A 25,875-nucleotide genomic window follows, 5' to 3' on the forward strand; every position below is an offset into this window, starting at 1 on the left:
CTTATGATCGGGTTATATTTGTCATTTCATGAGTTCTCCATGAGTCTATTTTCAAAACATATAGGGCTATCTTAGTCAATAAAAAAACAAGGGCATTCTAAATATGTCAATCTAGTACATTTGAATGATATTTCAAATCAATTTATAATACTAATAGGATGGAGAAAGGACAAAAGTGTCCTATGCTTTAGCTGCAGGTCACATGAGGTCTCCAAACACCCATGTGACCCCCTGCTACCCTCTCCAACCCTAACCACGGTTATCTTTTCTAACTTGAGAGTTAACTTTACCCTGATAGCATCTTTGCTTGAGTTAGAGGTTAAGCATCCCTTCTTTTTCCTATTAATTGACTAAGGGAACAATTATTCTTTAGGATTGAATTCTAATGATCAACATTAGGTCCCACATGGGGCATGTGTGTAATTTGGACTGTCTATTTGTGAACAATTACAAGGCCATCCACATGCTTTTTGTCCCATGCAGAGTAAACATATGATTGCTATGGAGTGTACTCGATCCCATTCGAACTTCGGAAAAAAGGCATCCGAATGGCTCCATTTCCACATTTATTGCTGCTTTGCTCTATAACTTTAATGTATTGGTCTAAATTATCTACAGTATCAAGGCATTTTCATGCAAAATCCACTAATCAAATGCCAAATACAGTTATCTGGCATGTTATTAACAACACTGCTTGATTGAATCACTGCTCTATTTTGAAAATTTTTGTTTCCGTTCTAAATATTTCATCTTCATTCACAAAAAGAAAATAAAAGAAATAAGAAACATAAATCAGGTAAAACAAACACATTGCGAAATGGCAGGTAGAAACGTAGCAGTAGAAAATGAAAGTTAATGGCTAGGAAAAGAATACATTTCTCAAGGTTTAGATGGAGGGTTGGAAAACCAGAGATATTAAGAGGGTTAAGGAACTCTGTTTGATAAAGGTTGGAAATATCATCACAGACTGAGTCCAAGTGTAATATGTCATTTTGTTTCCAAGCAATTTTTCCAACACCGATTCATTCAAATAATGAATTATTATTTTTTTGATGTAAGGAGGACATGACACATCACCTATTCCACAAATTGAACATTTTTGTTGAAGTTGGGGAAATGCGAGCTTGACCATTTGATTGATTGAATAATCCATATAAATCCAGAGAGATATCATGTTGTCATGAATTCTAACCAAGTCATTTCCAGATAATGGTTCGATACCATCACCCATTTAGGTCAGGTAGAGGCCAACCCAAGTCTAACCCGAGATAGCAGTCCCTAAACCATAACCCGACCCAACTCAAGCCTCAGGTTTAGGATGGTCAACCCTAACCCAATCACCTCTAAATCACTCAATAGTAACCGAATGCGTCTAATCGGTTTTTTCCAAATTAGGTCGAGTTGAGTCAGTTTGGGTTCGAGTTACCCTAGCTAGAGCAAAAGGAGAAACAAAATACAAAAATAAAAATAAAAAAAAATAAAAAATCCCCATGATGTTTTAAATTACCATAAAATTAGAGGATGGAGGTCAGGTTCAGGTCTAGTCAGGTTACCCGAGGCCTCAACCTGAACCCAACCCAAAATTAAATCGGGAACTCGTCCAAAATGCCAACCCAGCTAGAGCTGAATTCAGGAGGTTTGGGTTGAACCTAAACCAAGTTGCACCTACATAAATTAGCATGGCAAATGTTTAAATTTCAGGAAATATTTTGGATGAGTTTAGGAAATTTTTTTGGTGAAAACACATGTTATCCTATTTACACCATGTCTATCTATTGTATATAAAAATCACATTTACTATTTGTAAATCTCATGAGAAATTCAAATTTATTGAATTTGAATTCCTAAAAGTTTAGTTTCATTTTAAAATACAATTTTACCACTTAAATGAAAAAGATTCTAAAACTATCAAACAAAGTTTTTATTTTTGTTTTTTTTTCAAATTGTTTTTTGTTTTTTGTGTTTTCTTCAAACTGTTTTTTGTTTTCTGGTTCAAACAATGACAAACCAATAACTCTTTTTCAATTTTCTTCTCCTTCTTTCTTGTTTTAGGATTCATTTAGTATTTTATTTTTTTTTGTCTTTTTTCTTTTTTTCCTTTTTTTTCTTGTTCTTGTTCTTCGTCTTTTGTTTTCCATTTTCACTGTTATGCATATTTCTTGTATTCTGGCAGTTATTCATTTTCCAAGCGGACTGATGTGCGCAAGGGTCTAGAGTCAAAATTAATTTTTTCGAAACAAAAAAAAATAGTTTCTGTGGTAAAAATTAGAATTTCTAAGGTAAAATAAGTCTCTGCGATAAAAATTAGTTTTTGCAGCAAACAAAAGAGAATGGAATGTACAAGGGCTTACTCCCACTTTTGTTTGTATTTTCATTCTCAAGAAAAGACCAACAAAACAGGATGGAATACGCAATCAGCTTTAGTAATGAACTGTTTCTTTTATTTAATGTATAATGAGCGTAAAACAAAGGTGGGATGTAAATCTCATCTCCCATTTTATTAACATTTATATCACAGAGATAAATACCACACAACAGATACACACAACACTTTAGCCACTTAATATCTGATTGGCGATAGAAGAGAGAGTAGAAATATAAACATAATCATCACTTCTGTTCTTCATCAAGCATATCTCTTGCTCACCCTAACCTTCAAACCATTCTTCATGTGAAGGATTATAGCAATTTTAGGACACACAATTTCACCTTGTATGACTTGAACATGAAAGTTATAAAGCAAAGCAGCAACAACAGATTTCATTTGAGTGAAAGCCACTTCCTTACCCAAACAAGTCCTTGGCCCTGAATTGAATGCAAAAAACTTGTACGATGGCTCAAATCTCATCTTCCCTTTAGCAGAAATCCATCTCTCTGGCTTGAATTCTAAGCAATCTTTGCCCCATATGCCTTCCATCCTTCCCATTGCATACAAGGAGATTAAAATCTTCATACTCGGCCGAACTGTTTCTCCACTAGGAAGAACTTCTGGCTGCAAAACACCTTTGTGTTCGAAGGGAACGGGCGGATAAAGCCGTAGAGATTCACACAAGGCTGCATGTAGATAAACCAATTTACCAAGCTCTTCACTATCAAACACCCTTGGTTTCTCTATACACCCATCTTTGTCTTTTGCCAAATTTGCCTTCAATTCTTCTAATATCTTGCTTTCTACTATTGGGTTCTTACAAATCAACCAAAAGAACCAAGTGAGAGCTGCACTTGAGGTGTCTCTCCCTGCAAGCATCAAATTTAGTGTGGTGTCTCTAAGAAATGTATCTGATTTTGAACTAAAACTTTCATTTTCCAAATGAAAATCCATGTAAGATGTTAACAGATCAGTTGCCTCTTCTTCCTCTTCTTTGTTCCTTGTGGGATTCCTTAATTCTTGTCTTCTCATAGAAATATTCTGAATTATGAAATGATCAATTGTCTCCCAAGCATTAGCCATCTTCTTCTCTTGCCCCATCCTTAGCCACCTAAGCAATTTCCACCAAATTTCCGGCACGACATGCCTGAAAAGTAACACCTCCATTGCATCATCCATGGCCTTTGCAAAGGGAATTGTGGGAAATCGGACGGAGAGGCAACCAGGATCGACTCCGAAAACCAAGTGGCATGTGCTGTCAAACAAGAACCTTTGTAACACATCTTGCAAGTCCACAACTTCTCCTTGTTGGGCTACATGCTCAAGAACTGGAATAAGCCCTTTCTCAGCCTTTTCTCGGCTACGAATCGCTACGAATCGCCGAAATCTTTGATGATTCATAAGGGTGTGAGCCATTTTTCTCTGAATTTTCCATGAATTCGAATCGGAATTGATGATCCCATCTCCAAGAAAATCGAAAATTTCCAAGAAATCTGGACCCTTGGGGAAATTAGAGAAGTGGGTGTTCAATATGTGGTTTACATTAGCCGGGTCACATGTCATTACAAGCTGCATGTGAGTAAACCATGGGCCTTGGAGCACAAAGGTGCACCCACTTTTTTTAAAAACTTCAGTGACCCAATCATGCAAGCGATGAACATTGAGAAGAAGGGAAGGGAGCATTCCAACAACAGGCCAGTACATAAGAACATGATCTTTGCGATTCAAAGCACTTATGAAGAAGAAACAAGAGATGGATAAAAGGACTTCAGGGTAGATTTTGAAAAAGCTCCATAAGCCCATAAACCATGATTCAGAACCCATTGTTTTATTTGATATTTGAAAGAAACAATGGAGCTCAGTTTAAGATCATGTCATGCATTTATATGTTCTTGTTTGAGAGAGCATTAGTTGAGAGATGTAATGTTTTAATTTAGTTGGGTTTTGAAAGAAAACAAAGGGGACTCTGTGTAAGATCATGTGGTCCATGTCTTTTTGTCTTGGTTTATAGAGTATTAATAGATGGATGTAACGTATAACTGCAATTCCTGTCCAGAAGACTCTTCACTGAGATGTACTCTGACGTTTTCTTAATTTCTCTTGAGAGAGAGATATTTGATGAATGTAATGTATAAGAGTAATTTCTATCCAAAAAATTCTCCATAGCAGGGGCGATGCCAGAAATTTTGCACAAGGGGGGCAAAAATTATAGTAATTTTTTTTCTCCAAACAAATGAAAGTAATATTATAGTTTCCAAAAAAAACCCTCTATATAGTCCATCACCAGCGGCGTAAACATCACTTCGGCTAAAATGCCCTTGGCTATATATTTCAATCTTGTTCCGGAGAACAAAACATATTCAAGTGAGGAATGATAGAATGAAGTGCGGCATACAAAAACCAGCTACAAGGGCGTCTCCATTGGTCCAATCTTAAGAAAGTGAGAAAGTGGATCACTTTCTTAAGATTGGACCAATGGGGGCGCCCTTGGAGCTGGTTTTTGCAAGGGCGCCTTCAGTCTATCATTCGTCAAAAAGTGGAATGTTAAATTCTCTTGCAAACCCCACTGGTGGAACGAGACCAATGTGCATTTATAACTTGTATAAGTTAAAGAACAATAAATGGATTCCGTGACATTCACCAGTGGGACGCCCTTTCATCTGTTTTCTGCATTCGGTGACATTCACCAATAAAGGTATATTTGTTCTTTCCCAAAAAATTAAGGGGGGCAATTGCCCCCCTTCCCTTACAAGTGCCGTCGCCCCTGCTCCATAGAGATGTACTTTGACGTTTCGAACTTCTCTTCATATAGATATTTGATGGACATCAAATATCTATGTGAAGGAGGTTTCCCCTCCTCTTGTATGGTCCCAACTTTTTATATATAAATTTGCCGATCCGCTCCGGGTCGTTATCTTTCCGGGTTAAAAATAAAATAAAAAAATCTATGTGAAGGATATTCGATGGACGTCAAGACATGATGGACATCAAATATAGATATTTGATGGACATGCCTACCAAAAAAAAAAAGATATTTGATGGACATGTATTTGAAGCTTCCAACTTCATTGTTTGTTTTGGGCATGCATTATTTAGCCACTAATCCCTACTTGTTAGAAGATTTCTTGATTTAGTTATTAAAATTTACCTGTTGCCCAAAAGTTAGGGTTATAGAAAATAACCATCAAATATCTATGTGATGGATATTTGATGGACATCAAATATGTATGTGATGGACATCAAATATGTATGTGATGGACATCAAATATAGATATTTGATGGACATGCCTACCAAAAAAACAGTTATTTGATGGACATGTATTTGAAGCTTCCAACTTCATTGTTTATTTTGGGCATGCAATATTTAGCCATATATTAACCCCTACTCGGTATAATATTTCTTGATTTAGTTATTAAAATTTACCTGTTGTCCAAAAGTTAGGGTTATAGAAAATAATTGCCTAAACAACCATATAAGCAACTTCTGACTTGTCAATTAGAGTTTGTTCGAACGGGGATAAGCTATACAACAAAGTCATAAATTAGCAGCGGTCATTCAGTGGCGGTCTTGAAAACCGCTACTCAATGTGGGTCTTTAGGCGCAGTCATTAGCCAACCACGGGTAAAAATACTACCAGTGGTTTTTGGGACTTTAAGCAGCGGTGGTCGTTACCGCTGCTAAAAAGATTTTTTTGTTGTACTTAAGTAGGGGGGAGAAACACTCATTTACCCCTGCCAAAAACTATGCTTCAGGTCACGTACAACTTACCCCTTTACCTTGTAAATGGGCTCCTTCCCTCCACTGTCCATTTACTTCCAAACCCCTGAAATAACTTACCACCACAACTATAGTAAGTTTTGGACCCCTAAAACTCAATGGCAAGGGCATTGGCTCGCGGTGGCACGTTTCACCCTTGCCAATAGCCAAATGGGCCTAGGGAGATGGGCCAAGAAACTAACAATGTGAGGGTGTGAGCCATTTTCCTCTGAATTTTCCATGAATTCGAATCGGAATTGAAGATCCCATCTCTCAGAATATCGAAAATTTCCAATAAATTAATCTGAACCCTTTGGAAAATTAGAGAAGTGGGTACTCATGCTAGCAGGGTCACATGTCATTACAAGCTCCATGTGAGCAAACCATGGTGGAACACAAAGGTGCACCCACTCTGTCTAACAAGGTCAGTAACCCAATCATGCAAGAGATGAAGATTGAGAACAAGGGAAGGGAGCATTCCAGTAATAAGAACACGATCTTTGAAATTCAACCCATTGTTTTACTTGGGATTTGAAAGAAAAAATGGAGGTCAGTTTTTAAGATCATGTGATGCCTTATATCTTTATCTTGTTTGAGAGAGCATTCATTGATGGATATAATGTTTTAATTTAGTTGGGTTTTGAAAGAAAAGAGAGGAGAGTGATTGCAAGATAAGGTGGTAGTCCATATCTTATTTTTTGTCTCGGTTGACAGAGCATTAATTGATGGATGTAATGTATAACTCCAATTTCTATCCAAATGGTTAAATGTGTAACTTGTCATGAACTATATTAGAAGGGCTAGGATCATTTTTCTAGGATATTTTTCTGCCACAAACTATCTAGGACGTGGACCAATCAAAGAACATAAATATAATCATCCCTTATATGTGCCACATGCACAATTGGCAACACACAAGGTTCTCGATGACCCAAAGCATGCCACACGTGGTATGTGTGGCCGTGATGTCAATCGGTGGTTTATATCTCTCTCTCTCTCTCTCTCTCCTCTTCAGTATAGAGATATGCAAACAATCAATGGCTTGGAGAAATCATCAATTAATGCCTTTTTCAGAAGGGCGATGATATTTTCAACCCCCGACATTACGCATGCGCTCCACTTATAAGGTGATTTGGAGTCAAAAAAGTGTTATAGGGGGAGCGCATGCGTAATGCAGGGGGTAAAAATATCATCTCCCTTTTCAGAATCCTTGACCAAGCAACTTTGATCATTTGATTAGATTTTTCCATAAAACAATAAAAAAATTACAAGTTTTTTTCCTTCACGGGCATAGGAAGATCAACAATATCTCGTGATAATGTACGAGATCCCTTGCATTTTTTACATTTTGCTAGTAGCTAGAGGGTTGCTCCATTGTGAACTGCTGGCTTGGAGTCACGGAAACAGCCTCTCTGCAAAGCAGCGGTAAGGCTGTGTGCATCTAGCCCTCCCCAGACCCCCAATGGCAGGAGACTCCTGCACTGGGCCGCCCTTCACTAGTAGATGCTAAGCATGTGGAGAGAGAGAGAGAGAGAGAGAGAGAGAGAGAGAGAGAGAGAGAGAGAGAGAGAGAGTTATCCCTTTTCTAATTACTATCTAGACTCCTGCACTGGGCCGCCCTTTACTAGTAGATGCTAAGCATGTGGAGAGAGAGAGAGAGAGAGAGAGAGAGAGAGAGAGAGAGAGAGAGAGAGAGAGAGAGAGAGAGAGAGAGAGAGAGAGAGAGAGAGAGAGTTATCCCTTTTCTAATTACTACCTCCAAAGTGTTCGCAACTTACTACACTTTGGAGTAAATGGCAGGTGAGAGAGGAAGCTACTTCTCTAAAAGGTTAAAGTATAAAAGATAAATAACGTCTTTCTCCAATAGCTTAAGCTTTTGGAGAAGTTGGTCAGGTAACATGGTATCAGAGCTAAAGGTCTCGAGTTCAAACCTACCGGATACGAAAAATCCACATGCGATGATCGGCCCAAAGTGGGACCACATGTGCCACGTGTTTGCCAAGTGGGCCACACGTGCGGGGGAGTGTTAAAGTATAAAAGATAAATTACGCCTTTCTCCACTTTTGGAGAAGTTGGTAAGTTAACATCCATTTCACCTTTTCAAGGCGCATTTGTAGAGGAGGCACAAATTTTGGATGGGATGCTTATAGCCAATGAATGCTTGGATTCTTGGAATAGAGCAGGTTTCATTGGAGTGATTTGCAAAATCAATATGGAGAAGGCCTACAACCACATTAGAATGGATGTTTGTGGATTATATTCTTGGTAGGATGGGTTTGGGCATTATGTGGAGAAAACAATGATGGAATGTATCTCTAATCCTACTTTCTCCATCATGATCAACGGTAGTCCAAGAGGCTTCTTCATAGGATCTGGAGTTTAAGGCATGGAGAACCACTTTCTCCCTTTCTTTTTACTATTGTGCTGGAAGCATTGAGTCTAATGTTGTCAAATGCAGAAGGGCACATTCTTATCGATGGGGTGCCTTTAAATGGAGTAGGATCAATTTCTCATCTCCAATTTGCCGATGACACACTCATCGGCAAGTATCATATTTTCAACTTCCGAGTGATCTTGAAATGGTTTCAGTTGGTATCAGAGCTAAAGGCGAACTTGAGTAAAAGTTGCTTGGCCGGATGTAATGTTGAACAATATTTTCTAAAAAGTTAGGGCAAGGAGTTAGGATGTTCAGTAGCCTCCCTTCCTATGTAGTATCCTAGCCTACCATTAGGCATAGGATCGAAGGCGGCTTTAGCATGGAATCCTGTCATTGAGAGAATGGAAAAGAAACTTGTGGGACGGAAGGAGTCTTCCTTATCTTTTGGATGGTGCATCACTCTCATCAAGCCACTTTGTCCAATCATTCAGTTTATTTCATATCTCTTTTCAAGATTTCGGCGAGTGTAGCTAAGAAGTTGGAGAAACTTCAAGGGACTTTCTATGGGAAGGCAAATTGGAATGCAAAAAGCTCAAGCACATAGTGAAATGGGAAAGGGTTTGCCTCTCAAGAGTGGAAGGAGGTCTAGGGATTGGAAATATGACCATGAAGAACAAAGCCCTTATGGAAAAGTGGCTCTGACGCTTTAGTGAAGAGAAGGAAGCTTTGAGGAGGAAAATCATTTGTAGCAAATATGGAGAATCCAGGGAGGGGTGGGAGGTGGGTAGAATAGGTAGAGGTCGAGGCTCAAGAGCATGGAAATATATCCTTTCGTTGTTTGATTGTTTCAACCAAGAGATTGGGTTTAGAGTGGAATAGGAAGAGAGTGAGGTTTTTATGAGTGACATTTGGATAGGGGTTTGTTCTTTATCGCATGCTTTGCTGAGTTTGTATAGGATCGCAACAAACAAAATTTCTCAACTTTATGGTTTCTTATGATTCCTCCTCCACCTGATAAGCTCCGATTGCCCTTGGAGGCACCATCCGTGTTCAATTTGAAATCAGTCTTCTTAGGCTTAATCCACTTGACTTGTAGAACATCATGGGGCGACCCACATGGTCTTGGTACCAACCCTAGAGAACTTTCCATGTGTAAAATAAAGTACTGCAAAAATCAATAATTTAGCTATACTTGGCAGAATACAAAACAAGTTTTGATTTGGGTGATGGATCAAGGGCCTAATCCACTTCACTTGTAGATCCATCAGATCAAGCTGTTCCCACTAGCATCTGCTCTGCCGTATGGATCAATAGATCTGATCATCTAAACGTGAAAGAAATGGGTCCCAAATAAATGTCTTCTAGGAAGGAGCCTAAAAGTGCCTTTCTTAGATCCCAATTCTCTCCCTACTAGAAGGAAAGAAGCCTAGCACGAAGAACATAAAAAATTCTCTCGTCTCTCCACGACGTTAGAGTGGTGCCAATTATCCTACAGGGGGTGCGAATTTATCATCACCCTTTTAAACAAAACAATTTTAAATTAGCAAAGTGACAAAAAGGGGTGGCTTGGATAAAAACGGGCGTGGTGGAGGAAATATCATTTTGGTAACTGTGAGGCGTTTTAAACAATAAAAGACAAGATGAGTTAGTGCAATTATGTAGTGCCAATATCAATAACCAATTGTTTTGGGACCTATAAGTCTAAAATAACCTTTGACAGCTGTCTAAATAATAAAAACAAGATGATTTAGGTAATTATCAAGAAATGGTAGTGCCAATATCAGTAGACAATTGTTCTCAATGTATAAAATCTCACCTAACTTAGTTCTATCGAACAAGAAATCACTCGTAATGCTGTGTTCTTTTAGTTTCCTTCCCCCTCTTTTCTGTGGAAAGTCCACTTTGTTTCCGTGGAAAACCGTAGAAAGGGTGTTCTTTAGTTTCTGCGCAAACTTTTTTCCCTGACGTGGAAATTTATAAAAAATTACGTGGAAAAGGGGTTTCCGCGATTTCACATAAAGCCCTTTTCCTACCTCATACATCGGAAAGCCCCTCTTTTCCGAGACTTTCACCTGACGATCGACACACTCTCTCTCTTTCTCGCTCAGACTCTCTCTCAAGACCTCCATTCTCGACGACTCTCTCTCTCTCCCTCGCAAGACCTCCATTGTCGACGACTATCACCTTCCGGTAAGTCTCCCTCTCTCCCTCTCTCTATCTCTATCTCTAATATCTGTCTGATTTTTTTTTGTTGGATTTATGGGGTTTGGATAGGGTTTCGGATAAGGGGTTTGGGTAGGGATTTGGATTTACTGGGTTAGGGTTTCATTTTTTGTTTTTTCCCCATTCTATTTTGGTATTCTATTACTGGGTTAGGGTTTCAGATTTTTGTTTCTCCTCTGTAGATCCACATATCTTTGGTTAAAAAAAGCTCTATAGGAGCTTTAGATCTTTGCAGGAATACATTTGCTGTTGATTTACACATTTATTTTTTCGTTACTTTTGTGCCCTGCATTTTTAAAGTATTTTTCGCTGATTTTTCTTATGAAAATTCCAAACAGATCTCTCCATGTATTCTAGCTCAGCAAATTAGTTTGAGGTTTTTTTTTTCCATGTATTTTTCACACATCTCTCCATGTATTTTTCATGAATTATTAATGTCTTCCAGTTGTTGGTTGGCCCATGTATTTTTTAGTTGCTTTTGTATCATTGTATCTTGGACTAATTTTTGTTCTATGAAGGAAACACTCCACACTGAACTCTCCATGTATTTTAGCTTAGCATATTAGCTTGAATATTTTGTGGGTGTTTTTTTTCCAAGTTTTAAAACCGTTTGATGCAAGTCTTTGTGACTCTGTCTATTTGATACTTGATTGAGTCATTTGATACTCAATTGGTTTTATCAATTTGAACACCTGATCTATTTGATTTTGGGTGGATTTAGGGTTCCACAAATATGATTTTTTCTTGTTAGTCATGTTCTTTTTCTTCTTTTGCAGGTAATCATCCTACTGTCAATTTCCTTCTTCCTAACCTTCTTGAGGTTTGTTCTTAATTTCCTTTTTATAGTCTTGATTTCTTTTTATATATATATTTTTTGTTACAAGCCCCATTCCATGTCGTGTTTGGGGCTCCTTATATTTGTTGCTTGGGTTGTTAGAATTGTATCATTGTATTTTGGACTAATTATTGTTCATCTCCTGTTTGTCATAGTTTTCTTATTTTGATTGACTTGAGAGGGTCACTTATTTTAGACTAGGTTCTATGTTGGCATCATTCTGCATGTTAGTTTGTCACAGTTTCTGTTTAAGAGTTTCCATTGAGTTTCCCTGCCACGAAACGCATATTTTTGTAGTTTCTGTCAGGGAGAAGGAAAAAAGAAAAGAAAGAAACCCATTTAGTTATCCCCTCGCCCCTCGATTGTGGGAAGAATCGCTCCAGAAATAGGTCAAATTTTGGCGTTCCTGTTCGGCTTCTTCCAGAAAATCAGCTGAGTTTCTAGGGTTTTGGTATCTTGACTTTCTAGGGTTTTGCTATCCTGAATGCGGTTTTGGTATCTTGAGTTTCTAGGGTTTTGGTATCTTGAATCCGGCTTTACACAAAATCAGCTGAGTTTCTAGGGTTTTGGTATCTTGAGTTTTTAGGGTTTCTAGGGTTTTGGTATCTTGAATTGGGCGTTACTGAAAATCAGCTGATTTTTTTCTAAAAGTTTAGGGGATTTGCGATAAACTTGGCGAACAATGGACGCACAGATCAACAGGATGTTCAGAATCCGGAGGACGTTAATGCAGATGCTAAAGGACCGAGGTTATTTAGTCGGAGATTTCGAAATCAACATGACGAAAGATCAGTTTGTTGATAAATTTGGAGAAAACGTGAAGAGGGATGATCTTGTTATCAACAAAACCAAGCGGAGTGACTCTGGTGATCAGGTATTTTTTTTAAAATCACCCCGCCAATAATGCCAACCGATTGATTTAGCTGTTTCTAAAATGTAGGTGGAAATCTTGTAACAGCAGAGTGACTCTCTCTGTAGTTGACGTTTGATGATACTGTCAATTGATGAACTGTGTAGGGTAAATTTGTTTGTTGGGTGTGAGAATATTGATCTCGACATGAACTTAATTCCTACTTCTTGCAATATTGCCCTGATCAATTTTCATTTCTACCTTGTTCTGGGGCTTGATAATTTCCAACTAGACTTTCGTCTCCAATTGGCTCTTCACATGTAGTATGATTGTGATTTCTGCCATCAACCAGCTCTTTAAGGATGCGATCAAGTTGACATCAAATAATCTGCATCTGCTCTCATCTCTGTACTCCATGATTAACATCAAATTTCTTGATAGTAGGTTTACCGCATTGAGTCATGGAGTTCAAAGAATCATGAAAATTACAAAATTCAACCTGATGGATCAGAACTTGTTCGAATAAGTAACATCTGAATATATTTGGATCAGAACTTGTTCGAATAAGTAACGTCTGAATATATTTTTTGACTTTCTCTCCCCTTGATCAGTCCATGCTTGTATTTTGTTTGGCTTCTACCTACCATCTTGGTCCCCAGCCTTTGACTAGTTTTTTTCTTCTTTTGAATATATTTATTGTTACCACTCGAATAAATACTTGCTTGGATTAGTAACATCTGGATACTATCACAAAACATGCAGAGAAATAAAGAAGAAAACAATATCTTACCGATTTAATCAATCCAATTTCCAAACTGATCAATGCATGAAGTGAAGTTGATAAAATGCATCATGTCAGTCTCATATTCTATGCATGGTTTAAAATTTCGGTTTCGGTAACTGTGTCGGACCCCACCAAAAACCGAAAACCGAAATTTCGGTCCGAAATTTGGTAATTTGGTAATTTGGTTCCAAATTCCGGACCCAAATTCCGAAATTTTGTAACACTTTTTTTTTTTTAATAAATAATGTCATTAAACCGAAATTTGGTAAATGGCGAAAAATTGAATTTTGGAAAATTTCGGTTTCGGTCCCCACTGGTATCTGAAATTTCGGATTTCAGTCGAAATTTAAAACCATGATTCTGTGAACCCTTGAGATCAACTATATATGACTCCCAGACCAACCCTAGTCGTGTGTGTTTGGGCTTCATCATTGGGAAGGAAAAATAATAGTTTATTCTGCCCATTAACAACTGACTTAGACCATGATCCGGTGGTCTGGATCATTTGTTTATTGGCACCACCATGAGGCGTCTAATCAATGGCCCACAAGTGGATAGTTAGAAAGAATATGACTGATGGTTCATCTTGCATCAAAATTTGGCTCAATTTACCATGAATTTTGTTTCTTATGTATAGCTATTATATTTTGCACCAGATATATGTTTTTTTCCCGGAGGAAGAAAAGGTTGGCGTGAAGACAATGAAGACTTATATCAATCGTATGAAAACAGAGAATGTGTCCAGAGCAATACTAGTTGTCCAACAAAATCTAACTCCCTTTGCAAAAACATGCATTCAAGAGTTTTCGAATAAATTTCATTTGGAGGTTTTCCAGGTGAGTTACTCATGCTATTCCTTTTTGTAGAATTGTGAATTTGTTCATATTGGACTTTACCTACTCAGCAAATGAAATGCATTCTGTACTTGTAAATCTATGTCAGCTGTTTTTCTTTCATTTTTAATCTTTCGCAATAAAATTCTGAAAAAATGCTTTGGGGGCAGAGGTTCAAGACAAAAATGTTTTTCTTTCATGGCATTATAGGTCCTTAATTGAGGACTTGCTTGGTCAATGTAGAAAATTTCATGGTCAAATGTTTTGTTTATTCCTTCATAAACTTATTCTATAGTTTTCTTGCAACAATTTTAGCTAGTAAATTGCATAAATTCTATCAATATAAAAGATATGGATTACATAGCATCAATAGTTATGATCCAAACTTGAAAGGAGTGGACAAAGTTGCCAAATAATGAATTAGCTGTCATTTACCTTTGGCTATTAGCTTGAGTTTTGAGGTTTTGATTATGTCATGTAGAGGTACTGATTTTTTTTTCTCACTTTCGTAATGCAGGAGGCAGAGCTTCTGGTCAACATTAAAGAACATGTTCTTGTTCCTGAGCATCAAGTGCTTACAAATGAAGAAAAGAAGATTTTACTAGAACGATATACTGTAAAAGATTTCCAGGTTTGTGCTAAGTTAGTTTGTTTTGCAATGCTTTACATTTTAGATTCTGTTGTTCTGTTCTTGGATATGGTATTTATCTCATGGATAATCTGCAGTTCACCACTAGCTGTACACAATTAGTTATTTTTTAAATTACATAATTATGGTAGATGTTAATCTTTCTTAGTGTATAAATTAATATTTGGGAGCAATTAAATGGTGCCCCCGTTTGTTTTTCCAAAGAAAAGTGTTGGAGGCAAAAGTGACAGTGGGGTCCAATGGTTTGATGATCCAAACTATTCATTTGCTATGCTCTATAATGAAGTAGGCAACCCAGACCTTTTGATTTTTTGAATGAAACCCATACCTTTGGATTTGTAATGATTTTATATCTTTGTTTTTTAAATTTCCAAGCCACCCATTCTACACTAATTATTTAGGACTATCTAATCGGGAAGTTTTTTGGGGCATGGCCTATCAAAGGTGGGGACCAACAGCCCTGTACTTATTCCTCCTTATTTGTTGGGGAAAATATGACCAGACACCATATAAACTTTCATATGTAGATGTTTTTTTTTTAAAATGGTCAAGAATATCATTAATAGGACCGAGATGGTCAGGAAAAAAAAACAAGGAATGTACATGAACAATGATACAGACAAAAAACATCACAAAGAATCAAGAAGGAATTCATATTGCTCCAATGATTCCAAGTGAACACCTCTCCGAGCTTATTGGTCTGCCGCCCCATTAGCCGATCGTCTGACATGACGATATGAAATTTTAGCGTTGCCGACAATGTCTTTTATCTCATTGAAAAAGTTCGCAAACCGCCAAGAGTGCACGTGAGAACCTGAGAGCCACCGTATCACATTGTTGGAATCTCCGTATACCGCAATATGATTGAAATCCTCCCCCTCCAATAATTTAATCCCTTGATGCACCGCCTGAAATTCTGCTTCATTGGAGTGTGTACAACCCAATGGGCCCGCGAAAGCCCACCTCACCGCTCCATCCTCATCCCTAAGCACCCCCCCGAAGCCGGCCGACCCCGGATTACCAAGGCTCGAACCATTGAAATTAAGTTTAACATATCCTCTGCAGTTCCCAAGCTTGAACAATGTGGGTAGAGAGGTCAACACTTGAGCATACTTCTCTCCAACCATACCACAGATCAAAGAAGGAAACAAAATTAAAACTAGGAAGGGATTTAGCCCAATAAATTGTAAGCGCCAAATGTTTGTGAACTTGCTAGACTTTTTTAGAGAAAGTGGATAAAAGTAGGGGCTGCTTTTTATCATTGCTACATGGACTCTTCCATGTAAAGCTCACACTTAGGGCCCGTTTGGATACGCAGATTTTAGAATCCAGGTTTTAGTTTGAAAACATTGTAAAAGAGGGTTCATGATCAAGCTGCTACATGCTTTCCTGACAGCTTTTCTTGGATTTTAACTGAGAAATCCAGGTTTTAGAAATCTCTTTCACATCCTGAGATTTCTAAAACCTGGAAACATGGGATGATCTCTTGCTATCTTGGTAACGGAAAGAACGGCGAGAAATCTGAAAATGATGGCTGGCCTGCTTCTTCTCTTGTCTCCCACCTACGATTTTGGGGAAATCCAGGATTCTAAAATTCGGGTATCCAAACGGGGCCCCTAAATGATTATCCTTCTAAACTAGTACAAAATTTATTAGGATCAACATGATTTTCCTTTTGACCAGTTGACCACTTGTTAAGATTTCACCTTTTATTGTGAGCCACATGAAAGTCAAAGCCATAGGCAAATTTATCTCCAAAAGAAATGGTATAACTTTTTTCTTTCTTTTCTTGTTGGATTCTTTCTTTGTCAAGATTTTATTATACTGAATTTACTTAGCATGGAATTATTGAAAACTTTTCCAATTAATAAGAATAGTTCACCTTTCCCTTCATTGAATTTGAATGCCATTAATTCCCAGATGGATGGAGGACTAGATGGACGACGGGAAATTTTGAATCCAATCAAGTCAAACATGGAGAATCAATAAGTGGAAAATAGGGAAAAAACAAGGGGAAAATTGGTAAACACGGAGAGCTAGGCAAAGGGGTAAATCCAACTAAAATGGAAAATTACAAATTAGAAAAAGAATAAGTAGAAAGTGCTGCTTCATCTAAGTAGGATTTGCTTGTTGAGCTCCTGCCTTCCCCATCTAAGTTAGGGCAAAGTAGGTTGAAGGGCAAGTGATGCAGGCGAGTTCACAGAAGCTGGAGGATAGAGGAGGTGGTCTGACTTAGAACTCTGATTTAATATTTGTACAACACTCAGAGATAGGGAATTGTCAAAAGGACTAAGAAAAACTCAAGGAATTTAGCTCTAATCGCTATTCGAGAAAGATAAGTCTCCTCAAGTTTCATCATTAAGTGATCTTGAGGATAGTGAAGAGAGATATCCAAAAATAAATATCAGATCTGTTTTGTTTTGCCCTTGAACTATGCATTTCTCTTTGATAATTTCTAGGTATGAGATTCAGTCAATATCTGTTAAGTAAAGGGCTCCAAGAAACTAGGAAAATAGGACTGGAATTTAGAATATAAGCTCCAGTCAGACAACCTGCTTTTAGAAATACAAGCGAGAAAACTTTTGAACTTTAGGATGAGATTTCTACACAGATCTGATAACAAATTCTCCATATACTATGGATTTACTTGATTAACAACCGAGATGGCAGTTAGGAATGAGTTTTGGAGGCAATCGTCCAAGGAACATTGCATAGAGAACCGTCTCACAATCTATGGCAGAATATCTGTTATAGTGATTGTGCAACAAGGCAGTTCATTGAGATCTCTGATTTCTGAACAGATCTGTGCAAGATTGTTTGAGATCTTGTGAAGGTCAGTACTAAAATAAGAGGGAAATAAACTTGAGTATAGAAAACTCTCAGATCTGACTCCTAGTTTTGTGTATTCATTGTCACATTGATGAAGACTACTAACCTTGAAAGTTCTTGGCCAAACTTGATCAAATCATTGAGAAAGGTTTCACTAAATTGAAATGATGTTGAGCAATGGGGAGTTCATTTACAGAACCTGGAATTGAAGAAGAACTTATCACTAAAACTCATAAAATTTCCCGGATTTCCAGCAACAATCAAGGTAATGAACAGTTATAAAGAGGTCTTTTCCATTTGATCTTCTCTTGATATTTTTCTAGATCTTTCCTCAAGGATTCAACTACGAATCTTGCGTGGTGACCAAAGAACTCCAGAAATCTCATACACCATTCGTTAAAGAAGGAAAAGGTAGGTCGATCTAGGAAGAAAGCTAGAGATTCAATCCTTCAAATCTTCTTCTCCAAGAACACATAAGCAGAAATCTTTGCACTTGCGAAGGATTTCCCTCCAAAAGGAATCTCGGATCTTTATTTCAATTTCAAAAACAAAAACTACAGCAAATGAGGATTTAAGGGCCTTATATAGAAAGCCCATGCAAGTAAAAAAGACAAGATTATTTCTACTAATGCTAAATGACATAGAAGGACATGTAATACTAGGGAAATGACCAAACTATAACTACATGTGTAAATGAAACAAAACCTATACTAAGGAGACATGAAGGGAAGGATGATCTAAAGAATGCTAAGGGGATGTTCCTGCATCAGCAAGCCCCATCCTGTATCAATGGTGTGGGGTGTCAGAAGCTGTTTGTTGCCCCGTGGCCAACTCGAAGGGGCTGCTCAAAAAGTGGTTTCAATAAAAACAGGGAACAAGCCATGTATAGCTGTATAGGGCTTTGCACGGACCAATTCGGGGTACTCAATAGTGAGGAAAGTAGCAGCTTGCTTTCGACCTTTTAGAGGGAAGTGCAAGTGGAATATTGATTGGAAGAAAGGGGAGAGGAAGCTTACTCGACCATCGGTGGAAGGGACCAGATCATGATGAAACCACTTTTTCCTTGCGCCCTTGCTACATTACATTTTTTTAATTAGAGCTTGGAGTTGAAATTTCCCTCCGTCAAGGGCCCTATCGAAAATGTCCCTCGATGTTGAAACCGAGTTAGTTTGGATGGAGTAGGAGCCTTTCCCTTTTCTTTTTGAAAGGTTGAGATTTTATTCTAGTAGAAGACCAACGTGGTTGAGTTTACAATAGAAAGAAAAGAAACATCAGCACAAAAGGGAAAAGAGAAAAAAACCGTAAAACCCAAGGATGGAAGTCAAAGTGCTCGCATCCCAAATTCATCCTGAGTAAGCTGATCAGCATCGAATGTAGCTGACCTCCAAACATGCTGAAAGTGCACCCTATGACCCTCAATGCGCTCCAAAATTTCATCGATAACAAAGGCAAATCATCAAGGATAGACGGACTTGTTGCTCAACCATCGAATGGCATTTGAGCTAGTTTCCTTTCATTGTTATATCTCTGAAAACATGGAAATCAACCAACCAAATTTCACACAGAATCGCTTGCACCTCTGTGGCGTTTGAATCACTTCGACCAATGGGACACGAGAAATCCCACTTGGTGATTCCGTATTTTGTCCCTAAGGGCATCTTCCACTCCCGTCGAACCCAGGTCTACAAGGCAGGTGCCATCAAACTACAGTTTAACTGGCCCAGGTAGAGGAGCACAAGGTAAAGATGAGGGCTGAAGCTCTTGGTTACTACAAACCTCATGCCAAAAGTACAAGAAAGCACAAGAGAAGACTCCTTTGAAGCAAAGGAGAACAACAACCCTAAACCTATGATTTAGCTGACTCTTGAATTTATTACTGACACACGTGTCCTGCCGTGTCCGACACGACATGCGTGTCCACCCATGTCGACACTCCTTTGGACACTTTTAGATGTCTTGCTACAAGTGTTAGACTTAATCTGGGTGTGTGGACATGTTTTTGTGCCATGTCATGTGTGACATTGTATTTTATTATTGCATATTGTGTTTACCTCTTTTATTATTAACTATTCGTTTCGTATAAATTTTTTTAGATTTTCTTTAACTAATATTTGTTGTTGCATTATATATACTCTCTATTTTAGCCGTGTTCCCGTTTCTAAATTTTGAGGGCTTGCCGTGTCCGTGTCGACACGCGACACTCGTGTTTGTGTCCACAAATCATAGCCCTAAACTTTAAGAAAAATCCTTTGAGCCATTTTAGACTTGTTGAAAATATGGTTGTTTCTTTCTTTCGAAATCACCCATATATTTGCCAGGAGTAGTAACCTAGAGGGTGCAACCTCTCAAAGCATGGGTTGAAAAACCAACGATAAAAAAACACCTCAATATGCGCTCTTGGGAAAGACAAAGAGATCCAAAAGAGCGATAGGGTCCGGCTCCTAATATCTCTAGCAAACCTGTAATGAATAAAGATGTTGAAAATCTCTCCCAGCATGTTGCCGCCCTTGGAATATGCTAACCATCTTCTCCTTTGAAGGAAGGATGCATTGCAACTGATAGTGACGACTTCACCTTCATAAGAAGAGCCATCTTCTATCTTCACATAGCCAATCTCTCAAGTTTCAGTGAGGAGAAAAAATCTCCATTCACATGGCCAAGCAAGCAAGAGTTTAGGAACTATATCCTTTCCTGAATGTATTTTCGGTCCACCTCACGACCTGAATATGACTCTTCTCTGTAGCCATGCTTCCCCATACTGTGACCAGAAACACTTACCCAAGACTGAAATTCCCTGAAAACTACACCTGTTAGCAATTCTTTCTACTTTCCCCCTTCCCACTCCTAGCTTGGTCCCCCATTCCACCTCCTAATCAATGGAAAAATTGCCAATGGGGGACACCGAGATACGAGAATTGCCAACGGGGGACACACTTTTGAAAAATTGTTAGAGAGGGACGAAATGGGGGTTATCAACCCTCTAAATGGGGTTATCAACCCTCTAAATGGAGTTATCAACCCTCTTTAACAATTTTTCAAAATTGTGTCCCCCGTTGGCAATTCCATCCTTTTTGTGTCCCCCATCGGCAATTTACCCCAGACCCTCCTGAACCCCAACCATCCCAAGTTAACCCACGTGCTGATCTCTGCCTCATCGTCTCATCCTCCTGCTAGTGGACCCTCCCCATATGGAATAAGCGTTCCAGGGAAGGATCCTTTTATTTATTGTTGGGACATGTAAAAATCAGTAGCTATCAATTGATTGAGATAATGATAATTCTGTTTCATGTGACTTAATTGGAATAAAAGGTCCATTAAAAATAAAATGGAATAAATGGTGCTTGTGAGATTTATCTAGGATACTGGGTGTCATGCTTGTGAGACATCTTGTCCCACCTTTGTATTTGGGTTCTTTCAATCAATAAATGTAACCTCTTTCAAAATAAAAAATAAAATAAAATGCTTGTTTAGACTATTGTGCACAATCTCTCTCTCTCTCTCTCTCTCTCTCTCTCTCTCTCTCTCTCTCTCTCTCATGCATGCATGATTGCATTCACTTGTTGCTTCAGTTCAGTGACTTATGTTTCATTCGGACTGAGTCACACAATGGCATTTTATTAGCGTACTGAAACTAAACATTAAGAGCTTAGGTAGGGCCTAGATCTTCAGCCATTAGAATTTTATCAGAATCTGATGTAATGTCTGTTTTCTTATGACACTGGTTTCAGCTTCCGCGGATTCAAGTTACTGATCCAATAGCTAGATATTATGGGCTCAAGCGGGGAAATGTTGTGAAGATCACTCGACCGAGCGAGACTGCTGGCAGATACATCACGTACCGCTTTGTTGTCTGAGTTATGTTATGGGCTCCAGCTGGGGCTCCTTTGTTCTCCTAATTGTTAACAATAGAAAGTATTTTGTCGCTCAGTTTTAACTGTGGCTTTGGGAAAAGACAGCATACCTCTTTTCTTACTGTTTTTCTTCTCAGTTTGGATGTTTGGCATAATTCCTTATAACTTGAGCTATCTTTAGAATCAGTCAGAGTCCCCTTGCATGCCAATATATACTTACAGAGTGTTTTTGTTGATTGAATAGTTTAAAACATGGTTTGAAAAACCTTACTTCATTATCGTATTTGCTTTTATTAGTGCTCTGTTATTCAGATTGTCATGTGTACAATATCAGTTGAATCTATATTTGAAGGAAGATACTGGTGCCACATGCCGAGGCAAAAAGATGGATTTTCATCTGCCCATCATTGTATTTTTGGCGTGGTTACCATCATCTGCACCAGTGACCATTGACCCATTACTTGGATGTGAACACTTACTGTGTGTCTTCTTAGCAGCTTTTGTCTGAAATTAAGATTTAAAGTTGCCATTAAAAAAAATTAGGATTTAAGGTTGGTCTCTCTACTTTTACTGCCGTTTGCAACTTTCTAAGTAACTTTGAATGGTAAACATGTTCTTTTGGTGATCCAAATCATTCATTTGTTGGGGCCTAAATTGGATGGATGGATCATAAACCAAAAATCTCTTTTTTTAACCCCACTTTCTAAACTATCCATTTTACACCCTACAATATGAATGGTTAGGATCACCCAATGGGAAGAGGTTTGGAGCATGACCTACGGCTACTGTGAAGACCAGTAAATGATAAGGTTTAGATGGTTGAACAATTCCATGTCTACTTCTGCGTTGGGGAACCTTGGAGAACTGACAGTGTGGAAACCAGGGTAGCAGAGTTGGATATTATTTTAGTATTAACAGATCCGGAATGGTCTCACCCTTTCTATTTGCGTCCTTAATTGTCTAATAGCTTATGGATAGATGCCCATAATTTTCAAGAAAAAATATGAGCGGAGAAATGTAAAAAGTAGAGGCCACAATGGTTTTAAATTTAGACCGAAATCCAAAATTTTGGAATGAAATTTCGGATATTGGTCAACACCGAAACCGAAATCCATAATACCCAAAACGCTACCAAACAATATGGTACTACTAATTTAATAAAATATGGCCATCTCTTTGGCCTATTTGAAGCCGAATAGTCCAATACAGGCCCTCAATGGCTGACCAACCTTGAGTGGTTGGACCTGTAGTTCAAAAGTTGAGGCATTGTATCTCAACCATGAGGTCGCAGGTAAGATATGTATTTAGAATTGGTTTTTAGTGGCTTTTTATGCTCCCCTCACTCATGTTGGGTCGTGGCCGCATGGCCTCACCTGATTGGAAAGGGAGTAACCGTCGCACGCACCATATGCAGAAGGCTGGCTTGATTTGGATCATGGAAACGTTTATATTAATACAATAATGATAAAGGAAAAACAATCTCCCTGGAAATACCCCGGAACGCAGCTAAGCGAAGTCCCCTTCCATTCATTCTTCAACAAATCGCATCTACGATCCTTCAACTCACACCTTCTCAAGTCCATCCATCTTCTACGCATCTCTCTCTTAGTTGGACCCACAAATATTCCATAGAGTATTTATTTATGGTGGCCAAACCGTTTGAGTTCCATGTGTAAGCAAAGATCCCATATAGGAGAACATGTTGTGGAGGTCTTGTAAGGATCTGGACACCCCTTCCCTTAATGGCTAGCTTTTAAGGGTAAGTTCTACCAGGTCCCACAAAGTGGTATCCGGGGCGTGGTAACTCTGATTTACCTTTGAGGACAGAGAAAATCTTAGCTCCTATGTTGCTTCCATATGGAGTTTTTCTAGTCAGGTATGAAAGGGTAGAAAGGGGTGACTCAACTAAAGTGGGTTTTCAGGAATATCAATAGATGGGCGGAAAGGGGAATCAGTTCCTGGGATAATCGCACCATACTCGAATCATCTCAGGATCAAGAAATCTCATTGCCAAGCGATCAAAAGCCATGGGTGGAGGTATTTATGCTCGATCTCTACTTGCGTTTATTTTCGTCAATTACATGCTTATGATTCGATCACACAACACAATATTAGTCTTACAATATAAAGAGAAGAAATTTCAACACTCATTTATTTGATTAGGACATACTTCTAGTGACCATAAAACAGAAACAAGCGTATACTGCAATGATAATGTAGCGACAACAAGGAACTGCTCATTTGTTCTCTGCTGCGGCAAGCTGGCTTTTGCGGCGTGCACTTAATCTAGCAACTAGTTGTTCTCGAGGTGGTAACTTCTCTTTAATGGCATCCACCTTATTAAAATTCTCACTCCATGCATAGAGAGATGGAAACCTCTCTGCACTGAGTAAGTTCACACCCGAACATTCGCCAAAGACAGGGAGCCAATGAGAAATCCAACTAGCAACCAAATCCAAATATCCCATGCTCTCTCCTCCAAAGAATTTCTTCCCTTTGATCTCTTCATCCAGAATTTTCAGTGTCTCCAATGCCGGTTCCACAGCCTTTTCTTGTTCTTCTCCTTGTGAAAAGAAAACGGACAGTACACTAGATAAACACTACATCAAGAGAGATAATTCAAAGAAAAATGATTAAATATTTTAACTTGGGATCAATGGCTTTATCAATAGTTAGAAAATCTTGGCTCCAGAATAATTGTTATTCAAGGCAAATTGTAAAAGATTCGAGAAAAGTTCCGAAAAAAATGGCCAAAATTCAGAAAAAACCAAGTGCAGGTGTTTTTCTATTTAGGCCGTTTGGATTTGAGGATTATTTTGAAAAGTTTGGAAAAGAAAATTTGTATCATAATTGCTTGCTTTTCCAATAAATAGCTATATATTTTTTTGGAAAATTTGTTACAACCCACTCGGATATGGGTTCCAATTTGTCTGTTGGCACACAAAAAAATGCACAAAAAGTTTCACTCGAGGCCAATTTTTGGCAACCATGAATTGTTTTTCCAATGGTATATTAGTTTATCTAGGAGAGGGCAAAGGAGGGTAGGAGATGAAGAGACTTGATATCTCACAAGCCAATTAAAAAAGAAAAGACAAGCTTGGTCTGTGCAATTATTAAAACAGGATTGTGCTGATATCATTTCCCACCCTCCCTAGCCTTCTCTAAAGTCTAACCACTTGATAAACTAATATTCCATGGGAAAATAAATTAATGGAGCCAAACATGGCCTAAAAACCCAGAAAACAGAAAAGGTAGAAAACAATTACCTTCTCATCGATAAATTTCGCCCAGAAGCGCGCCTTAGCCTTCTCATAAGGATCTTCAGGAAGTAAAGGATTTACTTTCCATGTTTCCTCAATGTATTCGAGTATGACTAGTGACTCAGCAATTGGTTTTCCATTGTGCAAAAGCACCGGGATCTTTTTGTGCACAGGATTGTACTTCAAAAGCAATGGACTCTTGTTGGTGAGATCTTCTTCAATGTATTCGTATTCAATCCCCTTAAACTTCAAAGCCCATTCAACTCTAATGGAGAAAAAGCTTATAGAAGTTCCAAATAACTTCAATTCCCCCATTGTAATGAAAGTTTTAGGATGCTATGACCCCATGCCCTGCTCTATAATTTATAGTGAGGCTTTTGTGCAGTAAAGAGTGTTTTACAAAGGGGATGTGATATATCACTCCCTTTTCTTCCATCGTCCACCCCCAACTAGTATATTTATGAATGCTCTTTTTACACTAAAAGGGGGTGGCTAGGGAAGAAAGGGGGTGAACATATAATTTCCCATCTTAAATTAGAGGGCAATGTTACACGGTTACACCAACTTATTGTTCAAGTCAGAGTGCTTGACGTCATTGCATGCACAATAATGCAAGTGAGGTCCTCTCTATTCATTTTTTCTTATGACGTCACTGCATACGCAGACCACACAATAAGCCCCCCTTAGCCCTCTTTGGATTATTGGAATTTTATCGATAAGGTTGGAAAGGATAAATATTTCTAAGATTTCCTACTTTATTCACACACATACGAAAAAAATGAAAAAGATGAAGATTGAACCAACTCTAATCAATTTTTAACTAGAGGGAAAAATATATCCAAAATTTCCTACTTTATTTACATGTGATGTGAGGAAAGATAGCTTGAACCAACCCAATTCAATTTTTCACTTGGGGGGGGGGGGGGGGGGGGACCTTCAATTATATTTATAATGATATCCCTCTAAATTAACCATGATCATATTATTTTCCACTAAATTGAGGAAAGAAAAAAAAATTCCGTCAAAAATGTTTTTCTTGCAATACAAGCAGGGCAAAGGTTTTACCAAGAGAAGTTGAAGCGTTAATTTTTTCCTGCCTTAACACTTGCATCCTTTAAGACCCGTTCGTTTTGGATTTTGAGTCCAGAACTAAATACACTTTTGATTGAAATAATTTGTTTTGGACCCAAAATTAATTCATAAAATTCAAAATGAATAGGACTTCAATCTTACCGATAATGTAGCCACAACACAGGTCC

The 25,875-nt window shown here is 38.2% G+C and overlaps 2 protein-coding genes and 1 pseudogene across 8 annotated transcripts; 1 reads left to right on the forward strand and 2 right to left on the reverse strand.

Moving 5' to 3' along the window:
- Window positions 1-2,419: 2,419 nt before the first annotated feature.
- On the reverse strand, window positions 2,420-4,284 carry LOC143882067 (alkane hydroxylase MAH1 pseudogene; annotated as a pseudogene).
- A 6,258-nt stretch (window positions 4,285-10,542) lies between these two features.
- LOC143882068 (DNA-directed RNA polymerases II and IV subunit 5A-like) lies at window positions 10,543-21,652 on the forward strand. Of its 7 annotated transcripts, none has more exons than XM_077385469.1 (6): window positions 10,543-10,692; window positions 11,502-11,545; window positions 12,212-12,434; window positions 13,851-14,030; window positions 14,545-14,658; window positions 21,234-21,652. In XM_077385469.1, the coding sequence occupies exons 3-6, from the start codon at window positions 12,243-12,245 to the stop codon at window positions 21,357-21,359; spliced, it is 612 nt and encodes a 203-aa protein (XP_077241584.1). In that variant the 5' UTR covers window positions 10,543-10,692; window positions 11,502-11,545; window positions 12,212-12,242; the 3' UTR covers window positions 21,360-21,652. The 7 variants fall into 7 exon arrangements, with proteins under 7 accessions (XP_077241584.1, XP_077241585.1, XP_077241586.1 ...); XM_077385470.1 differs by having other exon boundaries at window positions 12,217-12,434; XM_077385471.1 differs by lacking the exon at window positions 10,543-10,692 and adding an exon at window positions 11,252-11,269.
- Window positions 21,653-23,445: 1,793 nt separating this feature from the next.
- Window positions 23,446-24,971, reverse strand: LOC143882070 (glutathione transferase GST 23-like). The gene is made up of 2 exons (XM_077385475.1): window positions 24,623-24,971; window positions 23,446-23,956 (listed from the first exon to the last, which is right to left on the reverse strand). The coding sequence occupies exons 1-2, from the start codon at window positions 24,929-24,931 to the stop codon at window positions 23,594-23,596; spliced, it is 672 nt and encodes a 223-aa protein (XP_077241590.1). The 5' UTR covers window positions 24,932-24,971; the 3' UTR covers window positions 23,446-23,593.
- Window positions 24,972-25,875: the final 904 nt, after the last annotated feature.

This window comes from Tasmannia lanceolata, unplaced genomic scaffold (assembly GCF_043159265.1).
Source record: "Tasmannia lanceolata isolate RefF3 unplaced genomic scaffold, GAP_Taslan_0.1 ptg000007l, whole genome shotgun sequence".
Taxonomy (NCBI): domain Eukaryota; kingdom Viridiplantae; phylum Streptophyta; class Magnoliopsida; order Canellales; family Winteraceae; genus Tasmannia; species Tasmannia lanceolata.

Coding starts and splice junctions, on each gene's coding strand:
- LOC143882070 (XM_077385475.1), bottom strand. CDS start 24,931: ATGGGGGAATTGAAGTTATTTGGAACTTCTATAAGCTTTTTCTCCATT. Junction 23,957..24,622: donor CGAAATTTATCGATGAGAAG/GTAATTGTTTTC, acceptor CTCTTGATGTAG/TGTTTATCTAGTGTACTGTC.
- LOC143882068 (XM_077385469.1), top strand. CDS start 12,243: ATGGACGCACAGATCAACAGGATGTTCAGAATCCGGAGGACGTTAATG. Junction 12,435..13,850: donor GGAGTGACTCTGGTGATCAG/GTATTTTTTTTA, acceptor ATTTTGCACCAG/ATATATGTTTTTTTCCCGGA. Junction 14,031..14,544: donor TTCATTTGGAGGTTTTCCAG/GTGAGTTACTCA, acceptor TTCGTAATGCAG/GAGGCAGAGCTTCTGGTCAA.